At 44.0% G+C, this 20,540-nt stretch overlaps 1 protein-coding gene across 1 annotated transcript in view; it reads left to right on the top strand.

The window, feature by feature from the left end:
* cygb2 (cytoglobin 2) overlaps positions 1-13,919 on the top strand; it is a 38,822-nt gene extending 24,903 nt beyond the window's left edge. Inside the window, exons 2-3 of the mRNA XM_033972106.2 lie at positions 2,885-3,116; positions 13,755-13,919. Of these exons, the coding sequence (XP_033827997.1) occupies positions 2,885-3,116; positions 13,755-13,919 (397 nt within the window). The remainder of the gene's footprint in view (positions 1-2,884; positions 3,117-13,754) is intronic.
* Positions 13,920-20,540: the final 6,621 nt, after the last annotated feature.

Raw genomic sequence — 20,540 nt, 5'->3', positions numbered from 1 at the left:
TTTGTTGAAAATTCGTCATGACCACTCCTAAAGTCATATTCAAAATGTAATTGATCATCTTTAATCACACATGGGTTTAGTGGGTTTCGGCCAAATTTGAAGTGTTTGTGATGAAAACTGTGCGAGGAGATGTCCTAAATGCGAGCATGTGCTCTTTTGTCATTCCCGGGTTTGATCCAATATGGCCGACTTCCTGTACATTTTCGGGCAGGCCCATAATATAATTTTTGTCATGTCCTGACATGTTCTATTCTATGATGTAAATTTTAGATTTTTATGTTGACTTTTTTCCGGATCAGGCTCCCATTGGCCCAATGAAAATCAACATTTGAGGAGGCGCTACCGACTCGTCTTTTATTATTTTTTCCCGGGGTCTTTGGTGACAATTAGAGCTTGTGGAGTTTTTGACACCACTCACTGCCATGTCAAGTGTTTACTACTTGATTTTTGCCATTTTCCGGGCTCCGGACACGGTTTTAATGAGTCCCTCGCCTAATAATAATAGAAATCTTTTTTCCAACCATTATTTTTCCCCTAAACCATAAAAGCTACAGTCATGTGACTTTCTCACCTTGTGCCCCATCACAAATAAGCCCTCTGTATTTTTTTTCCACATGTCCATGACAACTCGATTGTCTTCTATGAATTTTAAAAAAATGAAACTTGAAGAGGGTGCTAGAGAGCCATTTTGTGAGATAATGATAAGATTTTCATATAATTACGTTCAGTTTTCAAATGTGCATAAACGCTGTATTAGCTTTTTCCCAAGAAAAAAATTAGTAAAAGAGAAATATTTTTTGTTATTATTCCAAAAATTGCGATTTTGTTGAAAACTCACCATGACCACACCCAAGCAAACAAAATGTAATTGTTAATTTTTAATCACACATGGGTCTTGTGGGTTTTGCCCAAATTTGAAATGTTTGTCATAAAAACTGTGCGAGGAGATGTCCTAAATGCGAGGGTGTGCACTTTTGTTATTACCAGGTATGATCCAATATGGCCTGTACATTTTAGGGTGGGCCCATAATATAATTTTTGTCATGTTCTGACATGTTCTGTTTTATGATGCAAGTTTCAGATTTTTATATCAACTTTTTTGATGTGAGTTTCAAGTTTTTGGTTGACCTTTTCCCGCTTCGAGCTCCCATTGGCCCAATGAAAATCAAAGATTGAGGGGGCGCTACTGAGTCGTCATTCATTATTTTTTCTCGGGGTCTTCAGTACCAATTAGAGCTTGTTGAGTTCTAAATTTTGATACCTGTCACTGGCATGTCGGGGTGTGTTTACTACTTGATTTTTGCCATTTTCCAGGCTATGGACACGTCCCTTGCCAATTATGATTTTAAATGAATGTAACCTTATGTTCTATTTCTTTTGTTTCCAGTTTTTATTGGTCTCCTTCAGACTTCTCTGGTTAACATTCTGCGGTGATATCGGAAAGCCGTCATTTTAAAGTTGAATTCCGATGAGCCAGCTCAGACTAAATATTGAATGGTGTTATCTGCATGGCTAGAGGATGATTGACAGGAGGCCAGGCGAGGCTGCGTTTCGCATTACCACTTTCATAGTGATTATTAGAGCAGCCGAGGGAGAAGCAGCGTTCCACTGACGGAAGAGGCTAATGTGGACTCAATGGCTTTTGATTTATTTTTAAAACTTTCTACATGTTAAATACACACAGAAGACATCAGATACATTAAGTAAGATATATGGAATCATGTAGTAATGAGAAAAAGGTACAGTCTCCACCCTTTGCTTTGTCAAAAAATTTATGAAATTTTAAACTTTTTTTCTTTATTACATAAATGTATTACATGTGTATAAAGAAAAATAACGTAAAAATAAAGAAAAAATAAACTAAATAGTTTCAGAATACTGAATACCTGCATTGAAATAATTACAAACAGTTTGTGTTGCTGTTTGTTCTGTATTAACTTAGAAGGAAAAAAGAGCTGTGTTTTATTTTTTTTCATTTCTGTGCAGTTCACAGCCAAAATGACATGACGAGTATATATTTTCAGTATCTGTACTTTACTTAAGTAGGTGTTAAAGGTGAAACTTTTTACTTTTGCATTAGTACATTTGAGAGCAGTATCTGTACTTTCTACTCCACTACATTTTTAAACAGGACTGAAAATTAAAAGTACTTTTTATTATTGTCTAAGACCTACTGAAAAGGCTGAGTTTTTTTTTTTTAATGTGTTCTGAATTTGAACAAAACAAAAATATAGAAATAAAAACACAGAAAAAAAATGATCGATTCAATTGTTTCTGTTGATCAAAATGCAGCTCAAATCTTTATCAAAATCACCACATTTTCAGCTCTATAAGATCCAAAGTCAGCAAAAAACACTTTTACTTTTTACTCTTTAAGTACATTTTTAAACAGGTATTTTAATACTTTTACTCCAGTAGATTTATTTTTTTTTGCTCTGATATTTGTACTTTTACTTAAGTAACAACATAATAATAATGGCTTACACTCGCTTTACAGGCTTGTCAAAACCTCTCAAAGCACTACACTATAGTCATTATTCATTCATTTCCACACTTGGTGATGGTAAGCTACTATTGTAGCCACAGCTGCCCTGGGGCAGACTGACGGAAGCAAGGCTGCCAATCTGCGCCATCAGCCCCTCCGAGCACCACCAATCATGCACGCACCACTTTCATACTAGGCAATGTGGGTGAAGTGTCTTGCCTTAGGACACAACGACAGAACTTGGTCCGAGCGGGACTCAATCCTCCAACCTTCGGGTTGGGGGACCAACACTCTAACCACTGAGCCACTGTCGCGCCAAATGCAGAACTTCTTCCACCACTGGTACAAATGGAGTTGCAAGTTCCCAGTTCCACTTCTGTTTCTATGTCTCCTTCGCAGGTTCTTTGTAAACTTCCCTTCAGCCAAACAGTACTTCAGTCAGTTCCGAGACATGGAGGATCCTGAGGAGATGGAGCGGAGCAGTCAGCTGAGGCAGCATGCCCGCCGAGTCATGAACGCCGTCAACACTGTGGTAGAGAACCTGCATGACACAGAGAAGGTGTCATCTGTGCTGGCGTTGGTGGGGAAAGCACATGCCCTCAAGCATAAAGTGGAGCCGGTCTATTTCAAGGTGAGGATCTGCTGTCTGCCTTTAGAAAACGCTTAACGTCTCTGGGTCTATGGAACTCAGCATATTTTTAAAACAACATGATGCTGGTCTGTGCTGAGGCTGAGCAGTAGCAGAGACAAGCATTTAAGCTGAGAGAACATCCGCTTCAATCCTCCAGCAGCAGGTTCACAAACATCAGACATCATGTGTCCTCACGTGTATATGTGTATGTGTTCTAACACATGTGTATGTCTCACATGTGTATGTGTCCTCACATGTTTATCTGTGCTGACACACATGTATGTGTCCTAACACACATGGTATATGCATCCTAACACACATGTGTATGTCTCCTCACATGTGTATGTGTCCTAAAACAGATGTGCATGTGTCCTAACACACGTATGCATGTGTCCTAACACACATCTGCATGTGTCCTCACATGTGTATATGTCTTAACACACATGTGTATGTCTCCTCACTCGTGTATGTCTCCTAAAACAGGTAACTATGTGTCCTAACACAGATGTGTATGTCTCCTCACGTGTGTATGTGTCCTGACACACATGTGTATGATTCCTAACACATATGTGTATGTGTCCATGTGTATCTCTCACATGTGTATGTGTCCTAACACACATATGTATGTGTCCTAACACACATATGTATGTGTCCTAACACACATATGTATGTGTCCTAACACACATGTGTATGTCTCACATATGTGTTTCCTCACATGTGCATGTATTCTCACGAGTATGTGTCCAACCACACATATCTCTCACATGTATATGTCTCCTCACATGTGTATGTGTCCTCACATGTTTGTCTCCTCACATGTGTATGTCTCCTCACATGTGTATGTGTCCTAACACATGTATATATCTCCCCTGTGTATGTCCTAACACACGTGTATGTCTCACATGTGTATGTCCCCTGTGTATGTGTCTTCACATGGGTGTGTCTCCTCACATGTGTATGTCTCCTCATATGTGCGTGTATTCGCACGAGTATGTGTCCTACCACACATGTGTATCTCTCACATGTGTATGCCCCCTCACATGTGGATGTCTCCTCACATGTGTATGGCTCCTCACACATGTGTATCTCTCACATGTGTATGTCCCCTCACATGTGGATGTCTCCTCACATGTATATGTGTCCTCACATGTGTATAGATCTTCACATGTGTATGTCTCCTTACATGTGTATGTGTCCAAACACATGTGTATGTCTCACATGTGTATGTATCCTGACACACATGTGTATGTCTCCTCACATGTGTAAATCTCCTCACATGTGTATGTGTTCTCACATGTCTATGTCCACTCACGTGTGTGCCTCATTACATGTGTATGTCCTAACACACATGTGTATGTCTCACATGTATATGTATCAATTCAATTCATTTTATTTTTGTAATGCCCAAAATCACAACAACAGTTGTCTCGAAGGGCATTCATGTTTTGGTTGATGGGGGAAACCGGAGTACCCGGAGGAAACCCATCCAGACACGGGGAGAAACATGCAAAACTCCACACAGAAACATGTGGGACAACATGTGAATAGCATTGCTGATGAGAAAATAGGAGGAAGCAGAGGATAGTGCTCAGGTTGCCATACTTCCCCCAGCTAGTTATGTCCTACTACAGCCTATCTTATCCCGGGTTTTAATGTCACTCCCAGCCAATCTGGTCATAGTGAGTTTGGAGTGACATTAAACTAAGTAACCTGGTCATAAGCTATACCAAACGGGCGACAGTAGCTCAGTTGGTAGAGTGTTTGTCGACATAAAACATCATTGGTTGAGCGGTCAGATCCACTGATCCATAGGTTGGCGGTGCGATTCTAGCTCACACAGATGAATGCTGTCGTTGTGTCCTTGGGCAAGACACTTAACCCACCTTGCCCTCAGTGTCTGCGTACACTGGTGTATGAATGTGTGTGTGAATGGGTGAGTGGTTCCTTGTTGTAAAGCGCTTTGAGTGCCTTGAAGGTGGAAAAGCGCTATAGAAAAATGTGACCATTTACCGAAGAGGAAGGTTTTAAGCCTGGTCTTAAATACAGAGACTGTGGGGGCCTGTTTAACATCAGCAGGGAGTTGATTCCATAGCACAGAAGATTGGTAACTGAATTCTCTCCCTCCCACTGTACTTTTGGACACTCTAGGAACCAATAATAGTCCTGCATTCTGAGAGCGGAGTGCTCTGTTTGGCTGGTACGGGACAATAGCATCTTGCAGATAGGATGGGGCCATACCGTTTAGGGTTTTGTATGTCAAGAGGAGGACTTTGAATTTGATTCTAAGATCGACAGGAAGCCAGTGCAGATATTTTAGTACAGGACTGATGTGGTCTCTTCTTTTAGTTCCTGCATTTTGGACCAACTGGAGGCTCCTTATAGTACTTTTGGGGCAGGCGGCGAGCAGAGAATTATAGTAATCAAGTCTGGAAGTAACAAATGCATGGATGAGTTTTTCAGCATCGTTTTTAGGTAAAATATTCCTAATTTTAGTTATATTTCGCAGGTGAAAGTATGCAGTTTTACAAGCTAGGTTTATATGGGCTATGAATGAGAGATTTCCAAGATTTTTTACAGTAGGGCTAGAAGCTATACTCACATTGTCGAGTGAGATTATCTGGTCCGACAGAGAATCTCTTTGACCTTTGGGACCAACAACAATGACCTCTGTTTTTTCAGTATTTAAGCGCAGGTAATTCAAGGTCATCCAGGTTTTGATGTCCTTCACACAGGCTCTGAGTTTATCTATTTGATCAGTCTGATTTGGTTTCATTGATAGGTACAGCTGAGTGTCATCAGCATAGCAGTGAAAATTAATGCTGTGTTTTCTGATAATGTTACCCATCCATCCATCCATCCATTTTCTTCCACTTATCTGGGGCCGGGTCGCGGGGGCAGCAGTCTAAGCAGGGACTCCCAAACTTCGCTCACCCCAGTCACGTCCTCCAGCTCCTCCGGTGGGATCCCAAGGCGTTCCCAGGCCAGCCGAGAGACATAGTCCCTCCAGCCTGGGTCTTCCCCGGGGCCTTCTCCCGGTGGGACATGCCCAGAACACCTCCCTAGGGAGGCGTCCAGGAGGCATCCTGAGCAGATGCCCAAGCCACCTCAGCTGGCTCCTCTCAACGTGTAGGAGCAGCGGCTCTACTCCGAGCTCCTCCCGTGTGACTGAGCTCCTCACCCTATCCCTAAGGGTGCACCCAGCCACTCTGCGGAGGAAACCCATTTCGGCCGCTTGTATCCGCGATTTTGTCCTTTCGGTCATTACCCAGAGCTCATGACCATAGGTGAGGGTAGGAACGTAGATTGACCGGTAAATCGAGAGCTTCGCTTTTGGGCTCAGCTCCTTCTTTACCACAACGGACCGATACAGCGACCGCATCACTACAGACGCTGCACCGATCTGCCTGTCAATCTCACGCTCCATCCTTCCCTCACTCGTGAACAAGACCCCGAGATACTTGAACTCCTCCACTTGGGGCAGAGACTCACCACCCACCCGGAGAGGGCAAACCACCTTTTTCCGGTCGAGAACCATGGCCTCGGATTTAGAGGAGCTGATTCTCATCCCAGCCACTTCACACTCGGCTTCAAACCGCCCCAGTGCCTGCTGCAGGTCCTGGCTCGATGAATCAAATCAAATCAAATCAAACTTTATTTATATAGCACTTTTCATACAAAAAAAAAAGTAACACAAAGTGCTTTACAAACCATTAAAATCAGTCCCACCCACCAAACCCACCCAGCCACCCGACAGCCCAACAACCCAACCCCAACACATCAATAATCATAACCAAACAACCCCCCACCCCAACACACACTCCCACCCCCCACCCCAACACATGTTAAAATACCTCAGTTTCATTTAAAATATGTTTAAGTGGAACAGGCTGGATAAAGATGAACCAGATGAGAGAGCGCCACCAGAGGAACCATCTGCACCAGGAACAGGGTCACCCACAGCCACAGGACACCAGCCCAGGGCCCAGAGAAGAGATGAGGTCAAGACCAAACCTCCAGGGCCCACGAGCCAGGGCCCAGCAGCCACAGCCAACCACAGCTCCCGGTGCAGAGGGCTCCTCAGAGGAAACACTGGCAAATCTAAAATGATTAAAAATAATAAAATAAGTCATGATGAAGCCATCAGGACAACATCATCCGCAAATAGCAGAGATGAAATCCTGTGGTTCCCGAACCAGACCCCCTCCGGCCCCTGGCTGCACCTAGAAATTCTGTCCATAAATATAATGAACAGAACTGGTGACAAAGGGCAGCCCTGGCGGAGTCCAACATGCACCGGGAACAGGTCTGACTTACTGCCGGCAATGCGAACACAGCTCCTGCTCTGGTCATACAGGGACCGGACAGCCCTTAGCAAAGGGCCCTGGACCCCATACTCCCGGAGCACCCCCCAAGGGACACCACGAGGGACACAGTCAAATGCCTTCTCCAAATCCACAAAACACATGTGGACTGGTTGGGCAAACTCCCATGAACCCTCGAGGACCCGATGGAGAGTATAGAGCTGGTCCAGTGTTCCACGACCGGGACGAAAACCACACTGCTCCTCCTGAATCCGAGGTTCGACTATCGGTCAGATTCTCCTCTCCAGTACCCTGGAGTAGACCTTACCGGGAAGGCTGAGGAGTGTGATTCCCCTGTAATTGGAACACACCCTCCGGTCCACCACCCCGGTCTGCCACTCCACAGGTACTGTCCCCGACCGCCACATGATGTTGCAGAGACATGTCAGCCAAGACAGTCCCACAACATCCAGAGACTTGAGGTACTCGGGACGGATCTCGTCCACCCCCGGAGCATTGCCACCGAGGAGCTTGCTAACCACCTCGGTGACTTCAGCCAGGGTGATGGACAAGTCCGCCTCCGGGTCCCCAGTCTCTGCTTCCTCCTTGGTAGACATGACGGGGGGATTGAGGAGATCCTCAAAGTATTCCTTCCACCGCCCGACAACATCCCCAGTCGAGGTCAGCAGCTCTCCACCCGCACTGTAAACAGTGTTGGTGAAGCACTGCTTCCCCCTCCTGAGGCGTCTGACGGTTTGCCAGAATTTCTTTGAGGCCGTCCGATAGTCCTCCTCCATGGCCTCCCCGAACTCCTCCCAACCCAGAGTTTTTGCCTGTGTGACCGCACAAGCCGCTTGGCCCGCCGGTACTCATTGGCTGCCTCAGGAGTCCCACGAGCCAACAAGGCTCGATAGGACTCCTTCTTCAGCTTGACGGCATCCCTTACTTCCGGTGTCCACCACCGGGTTCGGGGATTGCCGCCACGACAAGCACCACAGACCTTACGACCACAGCTACGAGCAGCCGCATTGACAATAGAGGTGGAGAACATGGCCCACTCGGAGTCCATGTCCCCAGCCTCCCCCGGGATCAGGGAGAAGCTCTCCCGGAGGTGTGAGTTGAAGACCCCTCTGACAGAGGGCTCTGCCAGGCGTTCCCAACAGACCCTTACAATACGCTTGGGTCTGCCAGGTCTGTCCGGCTTCCTCCTCCACCAGCAGATCCAACTCACCACCATGTGGTGATCGGTGGACAGCTCAGCCCCTCTCTTCACCCGAGTGTCCAAGACACTCGGGTGTCGGAGGTCGGAGGTCAGCTGACACGACAACAAATTCGATCATCGACCTCCGACCTAGAGTGTCCTGGTGCCACATGCACCGATGGACACCCTTGTGCTCAAACATGGTGTTTGTTATGGACAAACTGTGACTAGCACAGAAGTCCAATAACAAAACACCGCACGGGTTCAGATCAGGGAGGCCGTTCTTCCCAATCAAGCCCCTCCAAGTGTCACTGTCATTACCCACATGGGCGTTGAAGTCCCCCAGGAGAACAACGGAGTCCCCGGTTGGTGCACTGTCTAGTACCCCTCCCAGGGACTCCAAGAAGGCTGGGTACTCCGCACTGCTGTTTGGCCCATAGGCCGACACAACAGTGAGAGACCTGTCCCCGACCCGAAGGCGCAGGGACGCGACCCTCTCGTTCACCGGAGTGAACCCCAACATGAAGCGGCTGAGCTGTGGGGCAATGAGCAAGCCCACATCAGCTCGCCGCCTCTCCCCGCGGGCAACACCACAGAAATGGAGAGTCCAGCCCCTCTCAAGAAGTTGGGTTCCAGAGCCCAAACTGTGCGTGGAGGCGAGGCTGACTATATCTAGTCGGTAACGCTCAACCTCCCGCACAAGCTCTGGCTCCTTCCCTCCCAGCGAGGTTACATTCCATGTCCCCAGAGCCAGTCTCCATGTCCAGAGATCCGGTCGTCGAGGCCCCCGCCTTCGACTGTGGCCCAGATCTTCAAGCACTGGCCCCTTACGGATCCTCATGCGGGTGGTGGGTCCACATGAGGACGGCCCCACGTCACTCCTTCGGGCTGAGGCCAGCCAGACCCCGTGGGGAAAGGCCCGGCCACCAGGCGCTCGCTGTCGAGCACCCACCCCAGGCCTGGCTCCAGGGTGGGGCCCCGGTAACGCCGGTCCGGGCGACGTAAATGGCCTTGTTTTTACACTCGTCATAAGGGGCTTCTGAACCGCTCTTCGTCTGACCCATCCCCCTGGACCTGTTTGCCATGGGTGACCCTACCAGGGGCATGAAGCCCCCGACAACATAGCTCCCAGGATCATTCGGGGACTCAAACCCCTCCACCATGTTAAGGTGGCGGTTCAGGGAGGGGATGTTACCCAATGGCAACATATACAGAGTAAATAGGATTGGACCAAGCACAGATCCTTGTGGAACCCCACAGGCTACTTTAGAACAGGGAGAGGTGCACTGGTTTATACTAACAAACTGGTACCTATCTGATAGATAGGATTTAAACCATTTGAGGGCGGTCCCTCTGATTCCAATGTCACATTCTAACCTCTGCAGTAGAATGTTGTGATCAACGGTGTCAAATGCTGCACTGAGGTCCAGTAGGACCAGGACTGAAGTCAGCCCGTTATCAGCAGCTAGTAGTAAGTCATTTGTTACTTTAAGCAGTGCAGTCTCTGTGCTGTGGTGAGCTCTGAATCCAGATTGAAATTTTTCAAATATATTATTGTCCTGCAGAGCTGTTTCACCACCACGCGTTCTAGAATTTTTGAGAGGAAGGGAAGATTAGAGATAGGTCTATAGTTGGCTAGTTCATCAGGATTTAGGTTAGGTTTTTTCAAAAGGGGTTTAATCACAGCATACTTAAAGGACTGAGGAACGTAGCCATTTTCTAATGACATATTTATTATGTTATGGATGGAATCTATTATTAGGGGGAGGGCTTCTTTGAGGAGTCTGATTGGAATAGGGTCGAGCATACAGGTTGATGTTTTAAGGGTATCCTGATGCACATGTGTATGAGTCCTCCCACACATGTATAAATGTCTATGTGTATGTCTCACATGTGTATGTGTCCTCACAGGTGTATGTCGCCTCACATGTGTATATCTCCTCACACGTGTATGTGTCCTCACATGTGTATGTCCCCTCACGTGTGTGTCTCCTCACATGTGCATGTGTTCTCACATGTGTATGTGTCCTCACATGTGTATATATCCTCACATGTGTATGTATCCTCACGTGTGTGTCCCCTCACCTGTTTATGTATCCTGACACACATGTGTATGAGTCCTACCACACATGTATATGTGTCCATGTGTATGTCTTTCATGTGTATGTGTCCTAACACACATTTGTATGTCTCAAAACATGTGTATGTACTCTCACGAGTATGTGTCCTACCACACATGTGTATCTCTCACATGTGTATGTCCCCTCAGATGTGTATGGCTCCTCACATGTGCATGTGTCCTCACATGTGTATATGTCCTCACATGTCTATGTCTCCTCACATGTCTGTGTCCTCACGTGTGTATGTGTCCTCACATGTATATGTCTCCTCACATGTGTATGTGTCCTCACATGTGTATGTGTCCTCACATGTGTATGTCTCCTCATATGTGGAACAGCTCTGAGCTGTACTTTAACTGCTGCAGTCAGTTGCTCAAATAAGCATTCACTTGTGTTTAGAAGTTTATCTTTGCAGAGTGTTTGTCCTGATCTGATAGTTGCCGGTTCAAATCCCACTCTCATCATTGGTTCCGCAGTCAGATTCACTGACCCAGAGGCTCTTCTGTCTTACACTTCTGTCTCAAACCTGTCTCACAATTCTGTCTCATGTTTCTGTCTCACTCTTCTGTCTCAAAGTTGTCTCACTTTTCTATCTCACACTTCTGTGACATTGTTCTGTCTCAAACTTGTCTCACTCTTCTGTCTCACACTTCTGTGACATTGTTCTGTCTCAAACTTGTCTCACTCTTCTGTCTCACACTTCTGTCTCGTCTGTCTCACACTTCTGTCTCATTCGTTTGTTTCACACTTCTGTCTCACACTTGTTCATACGTGCAGTGCGTCTGAGGCTCGTCTTCCTTCCCTGAGTCTCTGAAGAGCCTTTTTAGAAATTGCAGCTGTAGGCCCTGAAGATTAACCTCATTTGAAATCCCCACCACTTCTCTGCTTCACAATTCATTTAGACTTTAGATTTATTTAGAGGGAGCACCAGTGGCTCAGGCCCACTGATCCAAAGGATGGTGGTTTGAATCCTGCTCTTGATGTAAACATCACTGGTAGAGAATCACACTGCTAACCTGACCCTCAGGTTGGAGGTGTGATTCACTGTGGTGTGTAAATGTGTGTGTGAATCGGTGAGTGGTTCCTTGGTGTAAAGTGCTTTGAGCCTTGAAGGTGGAAAAGCGCTACATTAAAAGTGACTAAGAAGGTTATTTTGTTTTTATGATGCCTTACAAGAGCATTGATCAAAGCTTTAGACATGAAGAAAAGCAGGGGCTGCACCAGGAGGCTTGAGGGGGCACTAGCCTCCCCTAGAATGGGTCACTACTCCCCCAAAAATGTTTGGCCCATTTTCATAGGACATTTAATGTTGACTAAAAATTAGAGCTGCACTGATACAATATTTGTACTGGATATTGGCTTCTAGACATCAGTTCAATAGATATTCTGGTTGGACATATAAACTGATGTAAGACTACTAACAAGTTGTATTTGGCCCCAAAGTCTCAGAATGTTTGATTTTTTTTATTAACACAAAGTAACAGCTACATAAACATTTGGATCAGTTTTGTCTCATTTTATTCAAGTTTAAATGCTGTTTCGAGCCTCTGCTCTGGTATCAGTTTATATAAGGTATCAGAACAAAAGAAAAACTTGGATCGGTGCATGTCTAATAAAAAGTTCAAATGGCACCACAGAGTGCTCAAAATAAGACTACAGTTAAATAAACATCTATATTAAGTTTTATAAATCACTGCAGGGGCTGATTACATGTAGACTTGGTTAAAACAGAGACTCAAACATGGTAGGGCTCGCATCCATAAAGGCTCTAAATGAAAAAGTTGAGTGAGTGCCCCCACTGAAGACCTTAGTCCCTCCACAGCTCCTCCAAACAAAAATGGTTGGTGCCGCTCCTGTGAAAAAGTGAGAGCTCAAGCCTTGATTTTTGGTTTACCAGACGTGAATAAGTGTGGTGTCTTATTATAATTTTTACAGCATGTTTGTGAGTTTTGAATTTTAACCACATGAGGAGTGGTAAGGGGCTTTAAAGGGCCCATAGTACCCAGTTTTAAAAGGCTCACATTATTCTCAGATTCTAATGTTGTTTCCTCATCACAAACAGACCTGGAGTTGTGTTTTGCTTCATTCACACATGTTTAACACACAAATTCAGCATATTTCGTTTGGAGTTCTTCCCTCAAACAGAAAACACTCTGTTCTACCTTGTGATGTCATTAAGTGGTAAAACAGAAAGTGCTCCACTGTGTTTTCAAACTCCACACACCTTCACTAGAATTATTTGGATCATATCAACCCCGGAATTGCCAATGTGCACTGAACTAAAGATAAGAGCTGTTATGAAAACTACCATTTAATGACATCACATGGTGGAACAGAGCATTTTGAGCTTTAGAGGTGTAGACAGACTAATAATAAAGTGTTACTCCAACATGCATCAGTCTGAAAAAAGAATGGATTAAAACAGATCTACAGTCTTCACTTGGGTTATATATTTTCCAGTTACATTTATTCATATGGACTTTGTGAATGTGTGACTCCGAGGCCCATTTCCACTTTAAAATGCACCTTTCTGCTGAGCTCCGGCTCCAGTGGCGTCTCTGCACATTATCATTTTGATGTGTCTCTCCATCCACAGCTTTTATGTTAAACTTTTAATCGTTTCTATTTCCTCCAGTCCCGCCTGCGTTTCAAGTGAACGGCTTGGCTTTTTTCCATAGCGTTTTGTGTGATGATTGTGACCATGGCAACAAACAGGCTTAAACAAACATGGTAAATGCTCACATGTTTATACAGCATTTTCCACCTTCAGGTCACTCAAAGTGCTTTACATAAAGGATCCACATGTTCATACGCTGGTGTATGCAGACACTGGGGGCAAGGCAGATGAAGTGTCTTGCTCAAGGACACAACAACAGCATTCATCTGTGGGAGCTGGAATCTAAAATCTGACCAGTCTACTAATTATAGTAATTGGATTCGAACCACCGACCTTCAGATCAGTAGACGCCGCTGTGGTAAATCAAATGAACGTATTCTTTTTCTTTTTACTCCCCAGATCCTGAGCGGTGTGATGCTGGAGGTTCTGTCGGAGGATTACCCAGAATGCTTCACTGAAGAGGTGCAGCTGGTGTGGACCAAACTGATGGGCGCAGTGTACTGGCACGTGACGGGCGCCTACACTGACGTAGGCTGGCTCCAGGTGTCCAGCTCCGCTGTCTGAAGAGGGGCAGCGGAACAGTGGACTCATAGGAATTCCGAGGGGTTTGGGTGAAGTGCGGGAGAATGGGAGAGTGCTGCGAATGAGATGAAATTACTTTGTTTTAGTCACCAGCGTGGCTTGGTTCATCGCTCTGTTCTCATTATGTCATAGGCTTGTGAACACGTGAGGCTGTGACCCTCTGGAGTGTGGCTCAATAGCTTTAATGTAATTACAAAAGCAATTTATTTATTTACAGACATTTCAATGGAAACTGCCCATGTCCCTTTGCTTAAATCAGAACTGTTCTGCAAAATGGACTTCAGATCTTTAACCATGTTCTAGTCGTTTCTTCTCGTTGAGGATCTGAAGTTGTATTTGGAGTGATTCATGTATGAGTAATCTTTAATTTCTTATTTTCTGAGTTCCTCACTCAAACACAAAACACCTTGTGATGTCATCATGTGGAAGTGCTTCAATGTGTTTTTAAACTCCACACACCTTCACTTGAATCATTTGGATGATTTCAGTCATGGAAGTGTCAATCTCTACTGAAGGTAAAAGGAGCTGTTAACTTAAAAAAAACTACCACTTCATGACATCACAAGGTAGAACAGAGCATTTTGAGCTTTTGAGATGTAGACAGACTAATAATAAAGTGTTACTCATACATGTGTGAATAAAGCAAAACACAGCTCCAGGTCTGTTTTTGAGGAGGTAACAGCATTTGAACATGGCTTTATGTTCACGAGAGTCCATTTTGTGTCATATAGGACCTTTAAGAGTAGCATATTCCACCCTGAACACCCGTCATTAGGTTTGGACAGGTAGCTTTCCAACTGTTTAAAGAAGAAAAGATTTTTACAGTGTTGGTGGGGCAGTTATTGTAGTTGTTGCCCTGGTGATGGGACCATGGAGCTGCAGACTGTTACCATATACTGTATATCCGCATTGTGTGCTATACTGCATCAGTGTGGTTGTGAGAGTTTGGGGAGAGCAGAGAAGCTGATGAGAGAAGCACCAATGTTATCGGGTCAAACCGGACTGATCTGAGGGTTGGTGGTTTGAATCCTGAGTTTGAGTCTCGACGCAAGACACCTAACCTAACCCCGAGTGTGTGTGTGTGTGTGTGTGTGCGCGCGTGGGTGTGTGGGTGTGTGTGTGTGTGTGGGTGTGTGTACGTGTGTGTGTGTGTGTGTGTGTAGGGGTGTGCGTGTGTATGTGTGGTTCCTTGATGTAAATAGCTTTGAGCCTTCAAGATGAAAATGTGACCATTGACCAGTGTTCTAGCCGCACCACATATGGGCAGTGTCCAGTTTGGCCCGATAACATAGTGATTAGTGTTATTCTCTCATTAGCTATTTGCTGAGGAATATCAGAATACATAATGAAATAACCACTAATGTTACGAGTCAAGCTGGGCCAGACCTTGGTCTACAGGGTCCCTCATTTTAGCTGGGTGAGCTGCTCTTCCTGTTTAGTCTCTGTGAGGAATAAATCAGTATGTAACAATGAGACAGCAGGTTACAGATGGAGGATCACAGACGCCATGTTGCCATGTTACGACCTTTACGACGATGTCAGCAGTTAACTACAGGAAACTTGTGTTTAAAAGTATGCGTTTGTGTCAAAGCTAATGCTAATGCTAATACTAAGTTAATCTAAATCTCAAACTAGAATAAAACAATTTTATGAAAATACATCTAATGAGAAGTTGAAAATCATTCAGATTGTACCGCTATTTTAATGTCACTAATTCATTTTAATTTCAGTTAGCATTAAATTCATTTTAATTTCAGTTAGTATTACATTCATTTTGATTTCAGTTAGCATTAACTTCATTTTAATTTCAGTTAGGATTAACTTTATTTTAATTTCAGTTAGCACTAGTTTGATTTTAATTTCAGTTAGCATTAGCTTCATTTTAATTTCTGTTATCATTAGCTTCATCTTAATTTCAGTTAGCATTACTTTCATTTTAATTTCAGTTGGCATTAGCTTCATATTAATTTCAATTAGCATTACTTTGATTTTGATTTCAATTTCCGTTAGCATTAGTTTGATTTTAAATTAAGCAACTGTCCAGTTGACAGATTTAAACTTCGTCTTTTGCTATGGATCAGACCTGGACGACTGAGAGATTACACAGACTTCAGTAGGCATTAGCTTCATTTTCATTCCAGTTAGCATTAGCTTCATTTTGATTCCAGTTAGCATTAGTTTGATTTTAATTTCAGTTAGCCTTAGTTTGATTTTAATTTAACTTAGCATTAGCTTCATTTTAATTCCCGTTAGCATTAGCTTCATTTGAATTTGGTATTATTTTCATTTTAATTTCAGTTAGCATTAGCATTAGCTTCACTACACAAATTCCTACTTGTCTACACACAGACGCTTCCTCCGGTGAAGTATTTCCACGGCCGTAAAGCTCTTGACCTGCTGTGTGATGACCTGTTTGTAATTTTTTGTCCTGAAATTTAAATACTGATTTATTTTAGCACTCGACTCGACTAATTTCCAACACACATTGAATGGAACAGGAAGTGAGACAGCCGGAACTAGCCTGGCGTCGCCGTGTCTTTGCACCTCTGTGATACTCAAACACATCCTCAGGCGGTTTGGTCTGGATCTGGGCCTCAACTTGACGCTGGTCATAACTAGCCTCAAATGAGCTAGAACACTGCACCAACACAGCGTCCAGTTTGACCCAATAACAACAGAGATGTTTCTCTTTTCTCTCCTCAGTCCTGCTCTTGTTCCCTAACAAGGACACCTGCAGCTCTCTCTATCAACGCACTTGTATGCTCTTAGTGTATGTTTAGATTGCCGATGTGTTGCTTGTGTAAGTGTAAAGCGGCAAAGTGTCTCTTCTCTTTAGCTTGTTACATCGTTACATCTTAAAGAGGGCTGTTTCGCTCCAAGTCATGAACAAGCTTTTTCTACATTTTCTATTGAGTTTTCATTGCATTTTCCAAAGCAAAAGTACAGCTGTTAAAGTGTCTCATGGGGGATAGAATGCTTCACACTGGAGCCCGTTTTAAGACTCCCTCAGTACTAATATTTATTCTACTGTCGGTGAGTTTACGTCTCCCACAACAGCTCAATAAGACGTGATGCATTTAAGGACCTATTCGATGTCTAGGAGCTTCTCACACTGATCTAAACAGCTTAAATGCTTTTACTTTAAAGTTACCTAATTCAGTGGAGTATTTGCTCTGCTCCTCCATAGCTCCCCCAAAGATTTTTGCCCCAGTGTTCAAAATGAGACTACAATTTAAAAAAAACAAAACAAAAACAAAAGCATATTAGCTTTTATAAATAACTACAGGGCCTAAGTACATTTAAACTACATAAATATAAGACTCTTGCGTGTTAAGTGAGCATCCCCATTGAAGAACTTAGCCCCCCCCATAGCTCCTCCAACCAAAAATTTCGGGCTCCGCCCCTGCCACAACACTGTATGCTCTAATCTCTCCTCTCTCTGGTTTTAAAAGGAGATTTACAGATTCACCTGACTCTAAATACATAGCCAGCTCTCTAAAAACTCAGCTTAAACATGAACCTGTCACTTGTTAGTTTAGGACTGTTGAACCAAAACTAAGACAAAATCCGCTCACATCTCAAGCATGCCTGTTTATTTCTCATTTGTCACGGCTAAAATCTCATACAAAGAAGAAACAATCTAATTTGTGTGCTCTCTCTGGGCACGATCAGCTTCACTCTCAAAATACACTGATCTGATGAACAACTTGTCACACACCACAGGATCATCTGCCCGAATTAGGAGCCTGTAACCACAAAACATCACTATGGCAACAGCCTATAAAGCAGCATCAAGGGCAGATGGATTGACGGACACAGAGGTGCCAGATACAAAATCAGGAGCAGCGTAAATAAGTTAAAGATGACTTTACATCTCACAGTTGTGAAGTTAAACTGCAGAGTTCTCTGCAAATAATGACCCCCAATCCACAAGACGGCACTTTGTTCAGTTTGAAGTGTTCTTTAAAAGTAAAAAGACAAGAACAGATCCTTCTGTGTGTGTTTATATCCACACAATGAGGATCAGACTGAGGCTGCTACAGATTCACAATAGCGACTATACTTCCTGTTTGTTTATCTCCAGCCTTCTGTGCATTAAAAGCATTTATCTAAACCACGGCACCACATTTCACTAATAATAATACAATTTGGACTTGTATCAACAGTAGAAGTGCAAAGCTCCGATCTTTGGAACACTTTAGCTTCTCAGAGTGAGTTGTTTTACTGTAGACAGGAAACAGGTGACACTAGGTGCACTCATGACTTTTAGCTTGTGGTGTGTGGGCTCTTCATTGCCATATCCCGCTGAGTCTAAAAATCTCATTTGATTCTTGTGTCTGTGGTCTGCAGGTTTTGTCTCATGTTTAAAAATTGTTTAAGACTGAAAAATCTTCAAAATCACCAACAGTCGTCCTGTGACATACTACCTTGTTTCCTCTCTGTTTAAGTTATTACGTCACTTAACCCTGCACATCTTCAGTAATAAGTAGCTCTGGAAAGCATGTACAGCAGTCGGCGTCTCCATCTGCCGTTCTGCTCTCTCTAGTCCAAACATACCCTCACAAATCTGTTTAGGACAGGCATCTGATCCAATCAGCAGTCTGCATCTGGACCGGTGACGTCTGGCATGTCCCATCTGACGCCCCTCAGCGTTGGCATCTGGCATTAATGAGGACGTAATGAGTCTGCTCTCCTCCCAACGCCCGCTCTACGTCGACTGTAGTCCGTGCAGAGGGTGCATCAGTGAGACAATTATGACGAAGCAGATGGTCTAGAGCTGTAATGTTCACAAGTCACAACCACAGACTGCAAAGAAGTGGACTGAGTGAACGCGACGTCACCCACAGCATTTGCCTCCGGTGAAATGAAGCTCATCGGGGCTAGGAACCAAGAGTTTATGATGGGACGACAATAGTTGTTTTTAGTTTCAGTGTAGTTAGCTCCTCCCTTCAGACAGATACACTCCCTGGCAAAAAAAAAAAGATGCCACCAAAAAAAAAAGGTCACACACTCTAATATTTGGTTGGACACCTTAAGTTTTGATTATGGCACGTATTTGATGTGGCATTGTTTGATAAGCTTCTGTAGTGTCACAAGATTTATTTCCACCCAGTGTTTCATTAATTTTTCACCAAGATCTTGCACTGACGATGTTAGTGTCTGACCGCTGCACAAAGCTATCTCTAGCACACCCCAAAGATTCTCAATGGGGTTAAGGTCTGGAGTCTGTGGTGGACAATCCATGTGTGAAAATGATGTCTCATGCTCCTTGAACCACTCTCACAATTTGAGCCCAATGAATCCTGGCATTGTCATCTTGGAATATGCCTGTGCCATCAGGGAAGAAAAAATCCATTGATGGAATAACCTGGTCATTCCATTTGAGCACATAGTGTTGCTTAACCTAGACCTGACCAACTGGAGGTGGCTCGTACCTATTTGCTTAGTTAAATCCAGGTAGCGACTTTTTTTGGCCAGGCAGTGTCCAGCAGTAATGTGACTAGAACTGAAGAAGCGGCTTGGACAAGCAGCCAAACATCTTCACTCTAAAAGTTTTTGTCCAGTTGACAGATTTTATATTTTTCTTTTATTATTTTTGGTAAATGTGTTCAGTTACTTCTTCAGTCAAACAGCATTTAATCAAACATTGTGCTGGCGATCTTGACTGTAAATCATTTCTATCGAGACAAAACCGTTTTAAAGCCTCCAGAGAATCGATGCAGTCCTTTTCCCAAATTCTCCTTTGAAATGAATGGGATTCTGCATAACCAGAACTGCCACCACAAAGAGAGCGCAGTTTGGATCGTTTATGGTAAAAATGGGCGGGGCCAAATAAGGTCAATAGAAAATACAACTTTGTGATTTTGCGGGTAGAAAAAAAACCAAAAAGCATGCAAAGTATTTCACTGTGATAACTTCAAATCGACATGATGCGTCTGAGTCCAGTGTCATCGGCTTTGCTTCTTCATGCTGACCTAATTGTGTTTTTTATACAGGCTTGGGACGAGCACAAACGTGTCTCATGGCCTCGTGTGGCTGTATGCCATGACGCTCCCTCATCTTCCAGCTCCTTGTCTTCTTCGTCTGCTGTATATGTGAGCGTCAAGCAGAGCCTCTTCACATTTACGTTTGGCTCTCTGTCGTAAAAAGCTGGCAGCGCTTATAAACATATAAAAAGGGACATGTCTCTCCAAAGCAAGGCTGTTGAGGGTAACGCCCCTTCCCATTTATATAAACAGTCTATTTAGACAACATAGGATTATAAGCAGCTTTATGTTAGTTTCACTGTTCTGCATTTCATATCACAAAGTATAGAGGTAAAAATCACACATGCCTCACTATAGGAGCTGTGTTTTTTAGTTTTTGTTACTGATTCTGTGCAGTTTCAAGCCTACATTGTGTGATCATGCACTGCAGCGTATTCTTTTAATTTCAGTAAAGTAACTGTAATCTGAATACAACCAAACGAAAGAGTAACTGTGCCAGACACAGATACAGAAACACGTTAGCCTGCCCCCTGCCAAACCAGCTGTGTAGGCAGGAAGGGACGTTACCATGAACAGCCTCACTCCGGATTGGCTCTTTGGTTGCAATGATACCCGT

Source organism: Periophthalmus magnuspinnatus, chromosome 1, assembly GCF_009829125.3.
Source record: "Periophthalmus magnuspinnatus isolate fPerMag1 chromosome 1, fPerMag1.2.pri, whole genome shotgun sequence".
Taxonomy (NCBI): Eukaryota; Metazoa; Chordata; class Actinopteri; order Gobiiformes; family Gobiidae; genus Periophthalmus; species Periophthalmus magnuspinnatus.
This window is presented reverse-complemented; position numbering and strand designations above follow the sequence as displayed.